This window comes from Fukomys damarensis, unplaced genomic scaffold, assembly GCF_012274545.1.
Source record: "Fukomys damarensis isolate Sample0158 unplaced genomic scaffold, DMR_v1.0_HiC HiC_scaffold_9, whole genome shotgun sequence".
Classification (NCBI taxonomy): Eukaryota; Metazoa; Chordata; class Mammalia; order Rodentia; family Bathyergidae; genus Fukomys; species Fukomys damarensis.
The window spans coordinates 7,650,276-7,671,143 of NW_022900921.1; the positions used below are offsets into that span (position 1 = coordinate 7,650,276).

At 41.0% G+C, this 20,868-nt stretch overlaps 1 protein-coding gene across 4 annotated transcripts in view; it reads left to right on the top strand.

Annotated features, from left to right (window-relative positions):
• Gria1 (glutamate ionotropic receptor AMPA type subunit 1) overlaps window positions 1-20,591 on the top strand; it is a 303,361-nt gene extending 282,770 nt beyond the window's left edge. For 3 of the 4 annotated variants that reach the window (XM_010639694.2, XM_010639693.2, XM_033761583.1), the window contains exons 15-16: window positions 6,132-6,266; window positions 18,867-20,591. In XM_010639694.2, coding sequence (XP_010637996.1) covers window positions 6,132-6,266; window positions 18,867-19,067 — 336 coding nt within the window. In that variant the 3' untranslated portion in view covers window positions 19,068-20,591. The remainder of the gene's footprint in view (window positions 1-6,131; window positions 6,267-18,866) is intronic. The other variant, XM_033761584.1, reaches the window with a different exon arrangement.
• Window positions 20,592-20,868: the final 277 nt, after the last annotated feature.

Genomic DNA, 20,868 nt, shown 5'->3' on the forward strand with positions numbered 1-20,868 from the left:
GAGCATACCAGTTGGTTTGCAAATTTAACAACCGATGCCCTCTAAGTGGGGCTCGCCATACAGGTAAAGGGGTGAATTTGCAATGAGAAGAAAGAGGTCTCATGCTCTAAAAGCACTGCCTCTATCACAAAGCTCAAGGCCTCAAAGTTGAAAGAGAAGCTAGAAAGGACTTAATCCCTCCCTGGCAAAATTTCAAGCATTCACATACCACTTATGTTGTTCTGTGTTCCTTTAACTCTATCTTTGTTATTACTTTGGTTTCTTTTATATAAACAGTGGTTGTACTTGCTAACAGAAAATGAGTATTTCTTACAAAAAAAAAATGGAAGCAGCCATGAGAATAAATATAATGACCACAAAATAATTAAGTTGTAGCTATTGCTGTAACTGAGACTGTCCTCCGAGAGGAGCAAGTGATAGAGAAGTTTTAAAGACAGACCAGTCAACACCAAACTGAGATTCAACGGTTGGCCTAAGTCGGAAGGAATAAAAGAGAACTAAAAAGGTGGACATTCTCATTTAGTAGCCACTATTATTGAGTTCTGTGTCTAATCTAATGCCATCTCCTATACCATCTAGAGGTAGACAGTAGTCATTTAGAGACATCACAAAGATTACCAATGACTCAAGGACAAACCTGGGTAAAAACTCAGCTCAGGATCCGTGCCTGCCTCTTGGCTGCCCCCTTTCTCAATGCCACATTGCCCCACCACCAACAGGGTGAATCCGTCTGCTCTAAATGGACTCATATCTCACCCCCAGCCCCACCAAGGCCTGGAGGGCAGAAGGACCGCAAACACCTACAGTGTGTTCACTTTCTGTGTAAATTCCCATCCTTACCCCCATCAGGTAGAGAGTATTGGCCACCCTGAAGGACCTGGGATTTCCCTCCCCTACTCACTGAATGCTCTTGTGCTAGAGTTTCCCAGGAAGGCAATGTCAGAGCGGTACGGATAGAGGAAAAGAAACCTTAGAACAAACAATTGCAGAAGTCATTTGGTCTCCCCAGAATCCTCCTCAGGGGAAGGCTCCTGCACTCTGTAAGGCAGACCAGACAACAGCCTAGAAAAAACCAGTGACTTTGAAGTAAATCTTCTGGAAGTTACATGTGCTTCAAGATGACACTTCCAACAGACAGCAGTCGCCATCAGAGACTGAATGTTGGGGCCCTCAATCCTACCAGAGCCCCTACCAGATAGCCTGAATCTCTCACCCCTTCCCCAGGAAAAGGGACTGAACAGAGACAAGGTTTTTCTTTAAAATCTTTTCTTCTGGCACACAAACCAGAAATATCTCTGAGGACAGCAGGCTTAATTTTCCAGACACACAAGTCCTCTCCTTTCCGATGCTTAGTCCAAGCAGAAACTCAGCACACCGAGGGCTCCCACAAAGACGTGCATACTACCCTCAGACTAGTGCCTCTGTTTCTAGAAAAAATCCTCCTGCTTTGAAAAGAGACCTCAGCTTCAGCCAGCTCTTGAATTCCTCTCCACACCCCACATTGTCTCCCTGAGTTCTCTGGTGCGATTTTGTTGTGAGTCAGGATGTTCTGTGGTGCATTGTACAGCAGCCGGTCCCTGAGCACACACTGCTAAGAGCCGCCCCCACAACCATCACTTGCACAGTGCTTGCCTTGCCAATTATTAGTACAATGGGCCAATTTTCATCCTGTGTTGCTCTTGGGGAAAATATGCAGGCTAGGGAACTGGCCTAGTTTGGAAATGGAACAGCAGAAGTTGCCAATTAACATGAGTTTCTTTTTTGCATGTCCCCAAGGGGTCAGTTTCTGGGGAGAATGTATTAATGGCACCATCCTAGGCCCTGGAGGACCTCCTTAGATACCTCCCATCTCTCGGGGTTGGGCAGAGTGTTAAAGGTCACCTGGTCCAACTCTATGCCCAGTGTTTGAACATCTTATGATCTTGTCAGCTTCTTCCTGAATAGGTCTACATTTGAGAAACTCATCTACTACTTCTGGCAGTGCATTCTACTTACTTGAAAGGTCTTCCCTTTAGTTTAGTCAAATCTCCCTCTTTGTAGCTTTCCAGTTTAGGTCTTGGCTAGTGAGTGAGCCTAGCCAACCAGTCAGCCTCCATTTCCCAGGAAACAGTCAGCCACTCAAGGAAATAGTTTTTAAGCAAAAAATAAAGTTTGGAAAGGAATAAGATAAACTCAGCAATAGCATAAAGTGCAATAGGTTAGGCTCTCCTGCATGGCCCCAAAAGGCAAAATTGGGTTGCAAATTCAAACAGCAGCTGTCAGCATGTTAGAAAGCATGTGGAATTTCAGGGGAATATTGGGAAGAACAAAAGCTGTATCGTTTGCTTTGTAGGAGTTCATACTCTTACCAGAAAGATAAGAAGGAAGAAAAGCATTTGGAGACACTCAAGGTTCAGGTTTTTCAGGCAGCGGGAGGGACTGATCTCATGACTAGTGGCCTCAGCTTTTCAATAGAACCTTTTCCTCTTTTTATAAAGAGCGCTTCCAACCTCTCCACTTCAGGCCAACTCAGTCCTACTCATGAAGACTTGTGCCAGCCAAGTCTTTGAAATCTTGAACATTCTTGGAAGCGATGCTGGCTGAGACACAGAAGGATTCTGGGACAGTCCACCAGTACGTGGGAAGAGCAAGGAGAAATACGGGGAAAACTCTCCCTTCCATACGAAGGAGATGGCAAATCAAGACAGTGGGTCCAGGAGAACAGATGAAAAGGGGGCCAAGTCACCATAGCAACAAGTCCAACAATTCTAAAAGACGGGATCTTTATTTTTCTTTTCACTTGTCACTCTTTTCAGTACTGTCACTCTCTTTCCCTGCTCCCAGCAGGAGACAAGTTGTGACTTTTTCACTCCCACCGACAAGCTGCCTGGTTTGGGGGAGTGCAACTGCTACAGGATGGAAGGAAAATGGGGTACCCCCCTCCCAGGGATAGCTCAGAAGACTTACCTTACCTTTCCTGGGTCGTAGCTGGTAATCTTGCAGCTTGACTGCAATGCATGAACACTGCAGTTCATATACAATTCCACAAAGAAGCCTCCTCTCATGGGAACACCCTGGTCCTCAAGTAAAAGGGATTTTGTACCTGCCACGGAATGGCCTGTCTATTCCTACAGAGTGAGTCAGCAAGAGTAACAGCAATGGAATAGAAGAGCTCAAGCCGCCTTAGCAAGATCTAAATCTGATGCTATCACAAACCTAATGGCACACATAAGGGAATCATAAAACCTTCCTAAATGTAAATTCAACTATTTAAACTAAGACCACACCAACACTAGCCTTTCATCACACACCATTTAAAATAATGCCAAACTTAGACAGTTGGGTTTGGTCTAGCATTGGTGGTGATGGAGCCCAAGTCATCATTCATTCCAGAAGCCTTTCCTGACTTTAGCTACAATAGAATTGTTGTCAGCATAAATAAGGATCAGTAACAATCTGTGTCCTGCAAGGGGTGGGATTTCCATACCATCTACCTGTATACCCTTTGTACGAAATGTCACACACACCCATACACACACACACAGAGAGAGAGAGAGAGAGAGAGAGAGAGAGAACCATCACCCTGGGTCAAATACTCCTTCAGAAGCAAGGAACGCTCTTCCCCTCCAGGCCCAACAAGATGTTCAATCGCTGGACCCTCCTGTTTCTGTAGTTATATAGAATACACTTCTTCAGCCCACACCCAGGTGAAGAGCGACCTACTTCCTTCTCAGATGTACTGTACAAAAGGTGGACTTGCCATCTTCATAGGATACCTTCATAGGAAATTTTGAAGACAGTAACAGAAAAAGATGTCCACCACTCTATTATTCTGAATGTCATCTACAACCAAGGTGGGCTTGGGAAAAACTATGAAGAAGAAAATAGCTTTGGTGACCAAAGAGGAGGGGTGTGCAGCTACTGAAAGGCTAATCAGCTTGTGAAGTCAACAGCCTCTGACCTTTTTGTCTACCACCTCCTCCATCCACTCCACCTGAGCATTACTATTGCTAGATATAAGCTGGGGATACATTAAGATGCTTCCATCCCATCCCTGCCCCTATTCAGATAGAAGACTTTGATAGGAATTCCAAGTCTGCAAGGACTCTAAATTACTCTCCAAAGAAAGAATCACATACCTCCTCAAAAGCAAATGAGAGACATTTTGAGTGTTCTGACATTTTGAGTGAAGTGAGAATCTACTTGTTCAGCTAATTCTTGAACCAAGTTCTGAATTCATTTTTTGCACATTTCTCCTATCAAGCCACTATCCCAGAAGAGGAGAAATTTTGTCCCTTTGAATCCTTTGAATAATCATTTCTTCTGCTTCCAAAGTCAGGCTGAGCCTTGCCAAGTGTAACCTATATTCAAGAGCCATCTGCCTTAGCAATACAGGAAGCTACCAAAGGGATGTGCCTTAGATAATCCTACAGCTCTGCTGCTTCTGGGGTAGGAGACCTGCTGCTATTTACCAGCTGTGCTCCCTAAGCTCAATCCTGCTGAATCCTGTACAATGCACCAAGTAGAACAAGAACAAAAGCCAGTGACTTTGTAGATAAGAAATTCCTTTCTACCAACAACCCAGGTTCTAATAGGCAGATGTCCACGAAGGTCTAGGGCAACAGTCATCACTGTGCAGCCCGTCTTTATACTCACCTGCAAAGCAACACACAAAGAGACAAAGGCCACATGTCCCGTCCATTGCCATCTGTCAGCCAACAAGGATGGATACCCGTGCCGTGTGAGATGTGCATTTTGATTTAATTTACTGAGACAGCTGTTGTACCTGAACAAGCAGTAAATATCAACAAAGGTGCTGAGGCTAAAATGACATCTGGCAATGAGTATTCTTCTGAGACTTAAACATTTTCCTTTGCCTATCTCAAGAATTTGATTGAGGGGCGCCTCCCTCAGTGTGAGCCATTACCTCCCACTCCATCCACAGTTTAGTTGGTTGTTCTCAACTCTTGGGAAGGTGCTGTCCCTCATTCACCCACATCTGAATTCCACTGGACACGACAGAACTGAGGGATGATCAAACAGACCAGTGGTTCTCCTTAGGTTCTGTAGGGCGAGTTCTGTCCCTTCTTATTGCCCAGAATTCTAGGAAGTAAACAACTAGCTCTGTAACTCTGTTACTTCCAAGCTGATGCTAGAACTTTTACACAGGCAACAGAGATTTCTAAATTCAGCCACCCAGATCTATGTCTGCCTGTAGTGGTTTTCAGCAACCACCTCCAAAGAAAAATGACACTAATTAAACATAATTATTAGGAATTAATACACTTATTTTTCTCTCTCATTGCCTTTCTACCATACAAGCCCCCCAGCTTTTCCCCCTAAAATTGGATTCAGAACATTAACTTAAAGGTGCACATCGCTTGGTCTTTATTATATGTACAATGACTGTCTTATTAAATTGAAACCAAATGCACATCCAGGAGAAAGTTCCTTTTAATCGCCAACTCTCAGAAAAACACTTAGAAACACAAACAGTGAATAAGGCTACTGTGTTGCTGAGCAACAGCAGAGGTGAGGGGCAGGTGCTGAATCAAAAAGGAAGGGACACTGTTTTCTGAAAGAACAGGGTAAGCTCAAGGGTTCAGATTTTGATAGAAGCTACCTTGAATGTCTTATAGCATCTCTCACCCTAGAAAAGGCATAGAAGAGAGACAGAATCATAAATTCAACACAACCAAGAATGCCTGGAAAATTATTTTATATATATATATACATATATATATATACATATATATATGTATATATATACATATATATATATACATATATATATATACATATATATATATACATATATATATATACATATATATATATACATATATATATATACATATATATATATACATATATATATATACATATATATATATACATATATATATATACATATATATATATACATATATATATATACATATATATATGTATATATGTATATATATATATATTCCCACCGGGAATGTTTTAACACTCAGCCAATGAATACAAAGTTTTTTCAACTATTCTGGATGTTAAAGAGGGTGTGGGGTTGAGTGTATGTGTGTAATCATGCTGTTGCTTGGACGGCTTTTAGCCTCTCAACTCATTTTATTCTTTCCCCCTCCCCCACCTTTCCTTCCGCTTCCTAGGACAAGACAAGTGCTCTGAGCCTCAGCAATGTGGCAGGCGTGTTCTACATCCTGATTGGAGGACTTGGACTAGCTATGCTGGTTGCCTTAATCGAGTTCTGCTACAAATCCCGTAGTGAATCCAAGCGGATGAAGGTGGCATCGTCTTCCCAGGCCTTTTTTCTAACCTGTTCTGTGATACAGCTGGGTTTCCTGAGAGTCTCTTTGCTTGGGGAGGGCAGTGGATGAAGTCAGGTCAAGACTCAATATGCTCAAGGGAGCAGAAAGCTGCTAGAAAGAATGTGAGAGGGACAGAGGCAGTCATGAGAAAGGAGGGAAGATGGCGTGTGTTGGGCAAACACAGGGCCCCAGATAATATCTGCATCAGATGAGGCTGGTGAGATTAAAGGTTAAGGATTCAGTGGACAATCAGCACAGCGAGGCAAGAGTGCTTGCTACATATGCTGATCTTAGCCCAGTTTGGTGGTGCACACCTATAATCCCCACATATCGGGAGGCAGAGGCAGGACTGCAAATTCAAACCCAGCCTGGGCAACTTAACAACTTAGCAAGATTCACACAATAAATAGGATTGGGGATGCAGCTCAATTGTGAAGGCTCTGGGTTCAATCCCCACTGCTGGAAAACAAAACAAACAAAAACAAGCAAATAAACAAACAAAATGATCAATCTTTCTGAATTATGTCAACAGAAGAGTAGCTCCCAAAATAAGGGAAGGGATGCTTCCTCTCTCCTCTGTACTGATCTTACTGTGCTTGGTGAATCGGGTGTTTTCTTCACCTCCACACTGTGGAGACATTGGCAAAGAGGATCGTGCAGAGAGAATGGTAAGTGGATTACTGAGGTGGTCCCAACCACATCGAGTACAGCCTACAGCAAGCACAGAAGGGAAGAACAACGGAGGATTTAAGAGCTGTTGATAAAAATATGAAACTTTCCAGGTGGGAAAAAAATGATTAGTTTTATGGAGACCCAAGGCCACAATAAAATTATTATAATCAAGAGAAAATAGATATGAACACAATATGCAAAATCCACTGCTCCTACGCAGCTACCCAGAGATGGCACGGACTGTCCCACTAAGTAGCAGGCTCCCAACCATTAGAGGCATAGAAGCAGAGGGTGGATCATTCTTAGGAAGGATATAGATGGAAGCATCCAAAGGGAATTTGGATTAAATAATCTATCTTCAAGTCCTCTTGGTCATTTAGGCTCAGTCAAAAATATATATATTTATGGAAGGTCACGAGGTGAACATCATGAGCAAGGTGTCAGGAGGAAGCAGAGAAGAATGAGGGGTCGTCTGTGACTTTTGACATCTTTGAACTTCAACAAAGACTGAGTCTCAAAAAACAATCCAGGGAGGCCATCTACGGACAGATTGGAAGGCCCACAGGGATTTAGAGAAAGGAGAAGCAGCAGAAATTAAAAAGCACAAGTGAGATTTACACCAAGAAGAGAAGAAAAGTGTAGTCACTCAGGGGCCCATATGAAGGGCATCATATTGGTCCAGGCTACTACTTTGGCTTGACCAGACTAACAAGACTTGGCAGAATTTGCTCCCCTAGAATGTGCCCAAAGAATTGTACATTTCTTTTTTCTTTTCTCTATCATTGAGTTTATTGGTACATTTTAGGTATACAGTACAGTTACATTCATCATTGGGATCTTGTACCTTTACATGACAAGTCTTGGTTCTCATTTTTTCCCCTTGTCCCTGCCTTCCCTTCACCCCCTCCTCCCTCCCCATTTACGAACACTTTATTTCCATTTTTTCATTTTGTCATATTTTTCTTTTCCCTTATTACCTTTCCCCTACCCTTCTCATTTTCCCTACACCTTTAGCCCTTTTCTTCCTATTTCACATGGTCAATTATCTCATTAGGATCTTATGTACTATTATGGCTTTTCACACCAGAAAAAACTATTCAGTATTTACACAAGTGTGACTTATTTATTTCAATTAGGAGTATATCCTCAATATGTATCCACTCCCCCTTTACAAACACTTAATTTCCATTTTTTCATTTTCTCATATTTTTTCTTTTCCCTTACTGTCACCTACCCTTCCCACTTTCCCTACACCATTAGACCTTTTCTTCCTATTTCACACTGTCCATTATATCATTAGAATCTTACGTACTATTATAGTTTATTCACACCAGACAAAGTATTTGGTATTTACGCATGTGTGACTTATTTATTTCACTTAGGAGTATATCCTCAATAGCTATCCATTTTGCTATGAATGAGTCTAATTTCTTATTCTTTATGGCTGAGTAATATTCCTAGAAGAAACACATCTTCTTTATCCAGTTTCCAACGGATGGGCAAATGGGCTGTTTCCAAGTTTTAGCTATTACAAACTGTGCCGCTATAAACATAGGTATACATATATCTCTGTGATATGATTCTTTTAGTTCTTTTGGAAAGATACCCAGCAGAGGGATGGCTTGGTCACATGGAACCTCTAGTCCCAGCTCTTTGAGGTATCTCTATATTGATTTCCATAGTGGTTGCACCAGTCTGCACCCCTACCAACCATGGGGAAGGGTTCCTTTCTCCCCACAACCCTGCCAACATTTGTTATTGCTTGATTTTTTGATAGCAGCCATTCTTTGTGGGGTGAGGTGGAATCTCAGTGTTGTTTTCATCTGCATCTCTTGAATGACCAATGATGTGGAACATTTTTTCATATATTTTCTTGCTGCTTTTACTTCTTTGTCTGAGAAATGTCTGTTCATTTCAGATGCCCATTTTGGAATCGGGTCTTTATATTTGGGGGAGCTGATTGTTTTGAGTTGTTTATATATTCTAGATAGTAGTCCTTTGTCTGAGGAGCAGCTGGTAACAATTTTTTCCCACATTGTAGGTTGTCTCTTAGTTCTTCTTTTTAATCTTTGGCAGGTTGAAATCCAGTTTTTCAAACACCATTTATTAAAGATGCTATCTTGCCTCCACTGAGGATGGTCAGCTCCTTTGTCAAAGATGAGGTAGTTGAGTACACCTGGAGTTGTTATTGTGTCTGCCAGTCTGTTCTACTGACCCTCAGGTCTGTTTCTTTGCCAGTACTATGCTATTTTTGTCACAGTGGCTTCGTAGTATAGTTTCAAATTGGGAATTGTTATACCCGCTACTATGTCTCTGTTACCTAGGATGGCTTTTGCTATTCTAGGTCTCTTATAGTTCCAAATGAGTTTTTGGATTCTTTTTTCTAGTTCTGTGAAATATAGTGTTGGAATTTCAATTGGCAGCGCATTGAATCTGTATAGCAGTTTTGGTAGTATGGCCATTTTCCCTATGTTGATTCTTCCTACACAGGAGCAGGGGATATCTTTCCATTTTCTTATATCCTCTTCGACCTCTTTTTTCAGAGTGCTGTAGTTTTCACTGTAGAGGTCTTTTGCTGCTTTTGTTAATTTATTCCTAGATACTTCATTTTTTTGGATGCTATTGTAAAAGGAATTGTTTCCGTAATTTCTCTCTCAGTGCATCTGTTATTGGTGTACAAGAAGGCTATTGATTTTTGGGTGTTGAGCTTGTATCCAGCTACTCTGCTAAAAGTGTCAGTTAAGTCTAGAAGTCTTTGGTGGGGTTTTTTGGGTCTTCAGTGTAGAGTATCATATTGTCAGCAAATAATGATAGTTTAACATCTTCCTTTCCTATCTTTATTGCCTTAATTTCTTTCTCTTGTCTAATTGCTATATCTAATGTTTCCAGAACTATATCGAAGAGGAGTGGTGATAGTGGGCATCCTTGCCTTGTTCCTGATTTTAACCTGAAGGTTTTCAATTTTTGGCCATTTAATATGATGTTGGCTGTTGGTTTTTCATAGATAGCCTTTATTAAGTTGAGGTATAGACCATCTGTTCCAATTTTTTGCAGGGTTTTTATCATGAATAGGTGTTGAATTTCGTCAAATGCTTTTTCTGCATCTATTGAGAGGATCATATGGTTTTTGTCCTTGACTTTGTTGATACAGTGTATTACATTTATTGACTTACGTATGTTAAACCATCCTTGCATCCCTGGAATAAATCCGACTTGGTCAGGATGTATGATCTTCTTGATGATCCTCTGCATTCTGTTTGCTAGTATCTCATTAAGGATCTTTGCATTGATATTCATTAAGGAGATTGGCCTGTAGCTCACTTTTTTAGTTGCATCTTTCCCTAGATTGGGAATCAAAGTGATACTTGCTTTCAGGAATGAATTTGGAAGTATTGCTTCCCTTTCAATTTCATTGAAAAGTTTGAAGAGTAAAGGCAGTAGTTCTTCTCTAAATGTCTTGTAAAATTCAGCAGTGGATCCATGAGGACTTGGGCTTTTCTTTGTTGGTGAATTTTTAATACATTTTCAATTTCACTGATTTTAATTGGGGTGTTTAAAATGTTTTTATCTTCTTTGTTCAACTTTAGTAATTCATAAGTATCTAGAAATCTGTCCATTTCTTCTGTGTTTTCCATTTTATTAGAGTACAGGTTCTCAAAGTAGTTATTGACTATTCTCTGGATTTCTTTTGGATCTGTTGTGACTTCACCTTTTTCATTCTTGATTGCATGGATCTGAGCCTTTTCTTTCCTTTTTTTGATAAGGTTAGCTAAGGGTTTATCAGTTTTATTTACTCTTTCAAAAAACCAACTCTTTGATTCATTTATTTTTTGTATCATTTTCTTAGTTTCCATTGCATTGATTTCTGCTGTAATCTCTATAATTTCCTCTCTTGTTTGAGCTTTGAGTTTTTCTTTCTCTTGTTTTTCTAGTAGACTAAGATGCATCATTAGGTTGTTTATTTGAGCTTGCTCTGTTTTCCTAGTATGGACATTTAGTGCTAGAACTGTTTTCATTATGTCCCATAGATTTCTGTATGTTATAGTGGCCTTTTCATTTATTTGTAAAAACTGTCTAATTTCTTCTTTAATTCCCTCTGTGATCCATTGATTGTTCAGGACAGTGTTGTTCAATTTCCATGTGTCTGTGAAGTTCCTACAGTTTCTTATGCTACTGATCTCCAGCTTTATTGCACTATAATCTGATAATATACAGGGGATAACTTCAATTCTTTTGCCTTTATTCAGACCTGTTCTGTGAGCTAGTATGTGATCTATCTTGGAGAATGACCCTGTGCAGCTGAAAACAATGTATATTCTGATTTTGTGGGGTGGAACACTCTATAGATGTCTATTAAGTCCATGTTCAAAAGCTTGGTTGAGTTCTAGTATTTCATTGTTGATTTTCTGCCTAGATGATCTGTCTATTTGTGATAGTGGGGTATTTAGATCCCCCACTACTATTGTATTAGTGCTTATTTGGTTTTTCATGTTACTTAATATTTGTTTTGTATAGTTGGGGGCATTAATATCTGGTGCATATATGTTTATGATTGTCATCTCTTCCTCTTGAATTGTTCCCTTTACAAGGATGTAGTGGCCTTCTTTGTCTCTCTTGATCACTTTTAGTTTGAAATTTACTTTGTCTGAGAATAAGATCACTACCCCTGCTTTTTTCTGGGCTCCTGTCACGTGGAGAATTGTTTTCCTTCCTTTCATTTTCAGTCTATGGGCTTCTTTTTGCACTAGGTGTGTTTCTTGTATACAACATATTGTTGCATTTTGCTTCTTAATCCATTCTGCCAGTCTATTTCTCTTGATTGGTGAATTGAGGCCATGAACATTGATGGTTATAACTAATATGGACTGACTTATTATTGTCATGTTATTGTCCTTTCATTGACTCTTTTTAATTTTTTCCCCTCTCCTTTTAGCTTCTTGCCTTGACTATTTGATTTGCTCTGTTGGGCCTCAGGGTGTTGTGACCTTCATTGTCTTTTTTCCAGGATACTGTTTTGAATTCCTGGTAGTGTTGGTTTGGTGCTCATGAAGTTTCTCAGGTGTTCTTTGTCATGGAAGTATCTTATTTCCCCCTCCATTTTGAAAGAGAGTTTTGCAGGATACATCAGTGTAGGTTGGAGGGTGTTTTCTTTTAGGACTTGAAATACCTCACTCCAGGTTCTCCTTGACCTGAGGGTTTGTGTTGATAAGTCTGCTGTGATTCTGATGGGCTTTCCTTTGCATGTGATTTGTTTCTTTTCTCTTACTGCTTGTAGTATTTTGTTCTTCTGTTGGGTTTCTGGGATCTTGATTATTATATGTCTAGGTGTAGATTTTTTTTATCGTGGCTACTTGGAGTCCTATATGCCTCACTTATCTGTATGTCTAATTTTTCCCTTCTTTTGGGGAAGTTTTCTCTCATTAATTCTGTGAACAGCTTTTTTAAGTCATTTGTATTTTCTCCTGCTACTTCATGGATAGAATTGTACATCTCAATAGGCAGCTGCTTCCAAGTTCAACTCTTGCCATCCCTTCTCTGCCTTGGGCCATCTGCCTTATACAGGTGACTCCAATGACTTGGAGAAGTCATTTCTGGGTATCCTCTGTTTGGAAACTCTGTGTTCAGTTCTGTACCCAGGGGAGGTGGGGGCAGAAAAGGAAAGGATCTAATGTCGCGCTAAATAGCATTTCCATGTCACAGCACCAGCCTACCTTTCCCTGACCCATGCATCAATCTCCAGCAATCTTCTTTCTTCACCTCCTCCATGTTAAACCCATATGCTGTATGAGTCTCTCCCAGGTATCTTTATCCTGTCTCCTCATCCTGTCTCCTACCCAGAGGTCCCATTTCAAAGGAAATTCCCATAAGGTGAACTAAGGAACAATTAGAGGACAGAAGTATAACAGCATTTTTCCAGAAACCGAAGAACACCTCAGTCCTACATTTGACCAACTCACCTACGTCTAGGTCTTCTCAGACAAGGCAAATCACAGAAGAGTCATTGGATCCAGACTAAACCCGGTATAGACCTCCAAAGAATGTGGGTAAACCAAGAAAGGGCTTCTAGAACTTTAAAAAGCTTTCTTTGTCTCTTCCATGCAAAATATAAGCCTAGAGAATCATCTATCTTCCTCCAAAGGGAGAAAGACTGCTCCAGTAGCAAAGAAGGGGCCGGAACAAGAGTTGGGGAGCCACAACCTTTGCTATCTCAAAAGCCTTCCCCATGGACTTGAAGCAGAGGCCCAGAGTTATCCCAGACCAAACCATGCAAGCTCCTCTTCATCACTCTGCTGTGCACTGGTCCCGGAAACAAACTCTGACTGTCAGTCCAGTCTGCTCCACTTCTTAACTCTATTATCTGGGGAATTTTTACTAACTCTCTGATTCTCATTTCCTAAGTAAAACAGGGACAACAGTAGCACACGCCTCATAAAATTGTTAATTGTTGTGAAGATTAAATGAAATAATAAATATAAGGGGCTTGGCCAAATGGCTAAGACACAGTAAGTCCTCAATAAATTACAACAGTGATAACTAGCATTTAGGATGGTAATGATTCTTAGTAAACAGGTTTATCCTCCTTAAAACTTTCCCTTTATTGACCTTCATTACATGTGTTAGGTTTTTTGTGCTATATCAGTTTTGACTATCGGAAGCTGTGTCTGATTTCTTTTGGGTAACCTCACAAAACTAGGGCAAATATCAGTGTAATTCACGTGGAATTGTATCCAGAGGAGACAAATCTCCTAGCGGAAAAGGCAAAGCAAGTAACCTAACCAAGTTACTCTTAGATTAAGCAGATACTAACACCGAAACCACCCACTGAGGGAGTATAAACTTCCTCCAAGATAGTTTTGATCTCATCTTTCTGAGCTCATAAAATATGATGAGTTCAGGCATCCACCAGAGAGGGAAACTCTAGGATGTTCCCTCCTGCCTCTGGGATTATTGTGATTCCCACTAAGCCTGGCAGTAGTAGGACTGGGGTGGCTAAAGAGTGGGATCTTCTTAAACCTGGGATAGTGTGGACCATCATTACTGAGGTCACAATATTCAGGTTAAATCAGCTTTAAAAGATTCCACCAGCCATAGCATAGCTTCTTGGAGATATTCTCACTCTTTCCTTTACAATTGAAGATGTTAAATTTCTCAGAAAGCATGAGGATCTCTTGAAATCATTAACTCAAAACTTTCTATCACATCCTTCTGTAATTAATTCCATTAACTGTCATGACTCCTGCACAACTCAGCAAAGCTCCTACTAGAATTTTTCTATCTTCCAACAGCAGAATAGATACTTCCCTTATTAATCAACCCAGCCCTTAATTTTTGAAGCTCCATCAACTCCTCTCTTCTCCACAAGAGATAAGTGGAATGCACTCCACTTGTTTCCCTGACTTTCTAGCTCTGCAGTTCTATTATTCTGTACTTTCCCTCCTCTAAAAGCAATGGGCTCTTTTCAGATGTGCAGCCCCATTTTCACACAGAGATGTGGACGGATGGTGACAGGGACCTTTGGCAGGAATCTCCCCTCTGGTCTCCTTCCTTGATCACAGTATTTGGCCAACTTTTCAGGTCTTGAGACCCTAAACTACTTCAGAGCCAGCTCCCAGATATAAACATTTTAAAGAGCCCTTCCTCCTCATAACGGATGAGGGAAGGAAGAAAGGAAGAGTATGCATAATGGAGAAAGAAAGGCAGAAGAGAGGAAGGAAAGGGAAGAAGGGACAACATTTTAGTAACTTTCAGTTCCAAGTGCTTTCTACACATTTTCATTCATCATGTAATGTATTATTTGCAATTCTAAAGGTGAAAAACCAGATCAGAGGAGCTATGTAGCTCCTTATAGAAAGTCCTATAAGCTATGAGCTGGAGCGACAGGAATTAGACATTCAACACAGCCTCCACAAAGCCTAGTAGCCAAGCCCCCTCACCTCAGTTTTTTCCTTGCTCTAACCACATGGCACGTGACAATTTTTGAGCACCTGCCATGTATCCCTCAAACCCTAGCCACAGCGCTAGTCACAAAGACAAATAAAATGCATCCCTGTCCTTAGATTTTCCTGATCAAGTGTTGAGATGATCTTTGTACATACCAGTCACTTGCTGTGGGTCCTTGAGTTCTCCTATTGATATGTTGATGAGAATAGACAAATCTCGGGGAAAGGGTGGGAAGACACCCTACAAAGACACAGTAAGCACCACTATATGCTAGGCAGTGATCACGCTAGAGATACAGAAACTCCCCACTCACAGCTTCTCTTCTCAGTAAGCTGACAGTCTGATGGGGAAGACGAAATAAGTAAATGTTTTCCTGTTCAGTTAGTATTAGGGAGAAATATGCCCAGTGCTACGAACTGAAAAGCAGAGTCGTGTACTGATGGCTAGATGAGGCCAGAGCAGTCAGATTAGCTTCTCTAACAAGGCAGTGGTTAAACGACTTAAAGCATGAAAGGAATTAACCTGGGGAGGAAAATTGCCAGCAAAGGATGCACAAGGGTCAGAAAGCCAGACATGAGAACTCTTAAGAAGAAATGGGAAGAAAGCCAGAGAAACTAGGACACAGAAAAACAAGGAAGTACAGGCAGCATTTGAGAAATGGGGACTCAGGGGCTTTGGGAAGACCACATTTGAGGACAATTTCAATTGTCATATCATACCAACAATGCATAACCTAGGACACATTCTGAGTTCAGTAAAACCTTAGATTCCCTGCACCTCTCCTCTGCCAGGAAAAATGGAACAAAATCTTCATTTTTAGATGAAATTAAGGATAACCAGGGTCTTTATTATTCAGCAACTTGCTCCCAAATGGAAATAATCCACAGCCTCTCCCACCCCCAGGAGAGCCACTGACCTTTCAAAATTATATGTGACTATGCTAACATGGGGTGTGTTTAAGCAATAGTAATTGGGGGCTTGCACATTTTCCTGGAATTAGTGAGCAGCTGAGAGATTTGAGAACACAGGAGTAAAATCCTGCATGATAGATGGTCACTCTCCTCCTTTGCATGTGTGCCTGGATGAGGTCACTACGAGATTTGATCTTCTATTACAGGATATTCTGCAACATCCAGAGACAGGGCAGAGTTTTCTCAACAAAATGAGAATGAGAAGTTAAGCTGTAATCACTTTTAGAGAAATGAGTCTATAAAGAGCCAATGTGAGGAGCTTTGAACGTGGACTTTTCACAAACCCTTTGGCTTTTTTATCAGTTTCAAAGCAGCAACTATACAGCTGAGCTCTAAGATTGGCTGGCATGTCAAGAAGAGACAAGGGAGAGCCTCATTTCTCAAAGGCCTGGGCAGGAGCTACATCAGCAAATGAAACCTTGTCTGTAGGGGATAAGAAGGACCTCAGTTAGAAGGTCATTGACTTTGTGGAAAGGTCAGATGACTGCTACCTTAAAAGAGAAAGTTATATCCAGCAGTCAGTTTCTCTGTAAAGTAAATGGGAGAAGTTGTGAGGACAGAGGAAAGACCACCTTTCCCTCATTTCAGAATCCTGTGAGAAGCTTTTAAAACTCCAGATGTCCAAGCCACACAACATAACTATTAAGTCAGCATGGGTAGGGGTAGGAGTCAACACAATTTTGACTCTCTCTCTTCTCCTGAGATCCCATAAACATATTTGAAAGAAATGCAGTAAGAAGGCAGAGCCCACCTGCAGTAGAGGACAAAGTCAGTGACCTCTGAGAGGTGCCCAGCTTCCTTGCACAGCAACTCTGGTCACATGACTGTGGTGGTTTTGTTTCATACCCAGCTAAGCTACTTCAAACTTCCGTAAGCACCAACGGTGACTATGTGATTAATTTCATCCTCTTCTCTTTTAAGATAAAGAAATATTATAGGAATGTATGAGCCTTTGAGAAACAAAGTCCAAGATGATATTTTTAACTTTAAATTTTTACTTTAATTAAAGGAATATAGGGAAGAAAAATCATGGCTAGACATTCCAAGCCAAATTACACAAAGTTCCATATGTCTCACCCAAACAAATAAAATGTTATTTCCTTTTCACCTTTATTTTTAGGTGAGAATAAATAATCACTAATGCTGCATGTTGTCAGTTCACATTTCCCCCATGTAGCATCACACTGGTAATTATTTGGCCTTTGACTTGGAAGAATGCAGTCCAAGTCACACTTCCTCTTCAGTAGAGAACTGCCAAGGGAAGATGTAAATAAACCAAGTCTCAAGGTTTGAGGAGACAGAACCAGTGTGGGTGGAGTATCCTATGGGGTAAATCTGCCTGAATCACAGATTTGAAAAAAGAAAGAACATTTTCAAACATTGCCAGAATTTCTAGCCACAAAAAGATAGCTGGAAAAAAATTAGGTCAAAACTGCCCTGTTCATCTTTGTCTAGCCACAGTAGGTTGACTGGCTTCTCTGGATGACTAGAATCACGGCAAGATGCAAAGTTGAACATGCCCCAGACATTTCGCATATTCAGTTAGGTTACTGACTTTTCTTAGACAAATTCAAGAATATATTAAGTATCTAACTGTATGCCAGTTTCCCTGGGGACAGCCAAGGATTGAGAAGAATTGGCCCTTGCCCTCTTGCAGACAGCACTCAGTGAAGACAGAATTTATGTACCCAAAGCAGAACCACTACAAGAAAATAAAAAACATATCCATGCAGTGTAGCAAGACTGCAAGAAGGAAGCAAGAACAGAGTAACTCTTGGAGAATGAGTACAGTTTGTTTTAGAGAAGAAAGCTTTTCAACCCATAGAGATTTCTCCTCTATGTTGATTTCTACCAAGAAGCCAAACACTATCTCAAAAAGCTAGTCTCTTAATGGGGAGTTAGACTAGACAGGAAGAGATTGGATTTTGAGTCACAAAGTTTCTTTTTCCAAAGGAACTCTGAGCTGAACTCTTGCTCTTGTCTAATAAGGTATGACTCTAGACCTACTTGTTGGTTTTCACTCATTTGATTTGTGGTGATCCTTGGAGTCCTCTTCAAATGTAAGAATTCAAACATTCTGGAAACCACAAGGCTGTAGAGTTGTTCTGGTGTGTCAGTCTAGAGGTGTAGATAATACATGCTGGTGGGTAATATATCCAGATAGTGACTTTGCATATGCATTTTCATATTCTTTACCTCATCCCCTTTCTAATTATATTTCACATATTGTTCTAAGACTTATCTTAGGACTTGTTAAGACAAGTCCAATGCGCCCTTAGAACATAATATCAAAAGTAGTATGGTATTTTCTCCGAGGAACATCAGGTAGTTTTGTTTGTTTGCTTGCTGTATTTTGTTTTGTTTGAGCCCAACAATAAAAACATCCTGGGGTTTTTTTGTTGGTTTTTTTTTTTAACATTTCAAACCATTTCTTTGATGCTTCACTAAAAAAATTAGTCTTGGGCTGGGGATTTAGCTCCATGGTGCTGTGCCTGCCTTGCAAGCACAAGGTCCTGAGTTTGATTCCCATTACCAAATAAATGAATAAATAAATATAAAATGATTACTCTGAAGATACCCAGATATTCAAGATACCTGAATAACAACTGGTTCATGGATTGAAGTCAGAACCAAAAGTATAATTTAAATTTCCTAAACTCCATTTCCAGGAGGTTTTCTAACTTGGTTATACTATATTTATCATCATCAATAATAGCAAAGAATATAAGAACAACAAAGGACCTTAGTGCTTATCCAGTCCTGGACATTTTGTTAAACATTAAACTCAATGCCCAGAGAGGGGAAAAGACTGGTCCAGAACCACCCTAGGGAGTTCTGCACCTTCATGGTAGGTCAAAATTAGCATTATAGACTAGGAAAGGAGTTGAATAGATAGGAGAGTTACGGTTAGATTTTAAGTCCAGTCTTGACCCGTTCCCCTTGTCATTCACTGCCAAGGACCTGGGGAAGAACCCCCTGTCCTCCTGAAAAGGGTTTCTGTTTGATTCCACAGCAATCCATCAATGAAGCCATACGGACATCGACCCTTCCCCGAAACAGCGGAGCAGCAGCCAATGGCAGCGGCAGTGGAGAGAATGGCCGGGTGGTCAGCCATGACTTCCCCAAGTCCATTCAATCAATCCCTTGCATGAGCCACAGTTCAGGGATGCCCTTGGGAGCCACAGGATTATAACTGGAGCTGGCAGAAAACCCTTGGGGAGCAGGCTCAGGCTCCCTTAGCCCCATCCCAACCCTTCAGTGCCAAAAACAACAAAATGAAACGTCACCACCAACCACCACCGCAACCACAGGAACGACTCAACAGATTTTCCTGGAGAATTTAAAGAAAAAACAACAGCAACAACAAAACACTTTCCTGTCCCTTTTCTTTTTTTGAAGTTCTTTCAACCTTTTACGTTTGCTAAGTGAGGATGATTAAAAAACAATGTCCTGAAATAAGAAGAGAGTTAACTCTGTCTAATGAAGCCTGTGTCTGAAAATGGAGTCCGTGGAGCTAATGAAGAAACTGGACTCTTTTCTTTTAATTCAACTGTTAATGTGTCTTAGTGTGTGCAGTTTTTTTCTTACTAATATCCATGGTTTGCAGGTTCTGTTAAGACCCTTACTTCTCCTTCCTTCTCATTCCCAAACCCCACCTACTCTTCTTCAGTTTTCATATTGGAGATTCAAGATTCATTCCACCTTGCAAGGAAGAAAAGGAAAATGCAACCTTTAAAGCTAATTCACCCTGGGGCTGTCCATGTTACCCTCCACTCTGTGGCCCCAAGCCTTGGATGGAGACAGACACTGTTGGAGAATTGGGCTGCTTTCCCCAGATGGAACTCTGCCTAATCATTGATTTAGTCAAGAACACACACACAAAGCAACGCAGAGCAGGGGTGGTGGATGGAGCAAGGGCAGATGTGTAGTCAGAGGAGGACTCGTGAAGTTATTGCTGCTCAGGAAAAGCTTCCTTTGATGTATAAAGAGACAATTCCATAGGCCAGAGATGGGATGGTGTATTTCTTCACAGAGTCAACTTCAGCCCTGAGAAAGATGCTCTGCTACGTTCGTGCTCAAAGGCACTGTGGTGGCTAAGAGTCAGTCGGCCTCTCGAAGCAAACAGTCCCTAAGAAGGAAGACAGCCAGGGAGGTATCACTCAATTGTCTTTTGCTGGATGTGGAGCAGGAACCCCAATGTGGAGAAGACTCTCTCTGTGGAGCCTCTGATGTGAGGGGAAATGTTTTGCAAGCAAATTATGAAAGAAAGGTGATGGAAGAATTGTGGAAGAGGAAGCCTCTTCAAAGCCTAAAAGCAATACAGCTTTCCGTGATGTGCCCATTCCTAGGTTTGGGAGACCAAATATGAACTTTAGGGTTATGGTGATGCGGTGAACTTGGGTTTTTATGTTAACACAGAGTACCGTTTGAGTGTGGCCAGAAAATGTGGTCATCTTTAGGAACAAAGATACCCAGAGCCGAATTATTTGAAAAAGGATAGGGAAATGGATTAAATTGATTACAACTTTAGGAGACTCTGAGATCCCTGACCACAACCTCTAACTCACAGAGGCTGATCTTCCCTCTGGCTGAGATAGAATGAGGACATTACCTTTCAGTGAGCAGAAGAGACACACGCATATTGCAGCTACAAACCTGAAGTGAAGCAAGACTAGCAAAGTAACCAGGTTCATGGAGGAAAACCCAGGCTAACTCACACTTTGATTGGAAGGGGGAGTCTTGGCAAGTAGCTTTCTCAGAGACCCCCAACTTTCATTCTTTGTGCAATTGGCTTCCAGCACTCCAGCAGCCACTCTCCTAGGTGCATGATTTAGTGCGTGCCATGTGTCATTAGCTTTTATTCATAGCCATAAATCTGGCTTGTTCCCTGACCCTCTACCTCTATCCAGCCTTCTCTGCTACAGATTATCATTAGTGAGTGACAAGGAAAGTGTTTCAGAGTCTACCTAGAGGTAGATGCAGTATGATTGGCT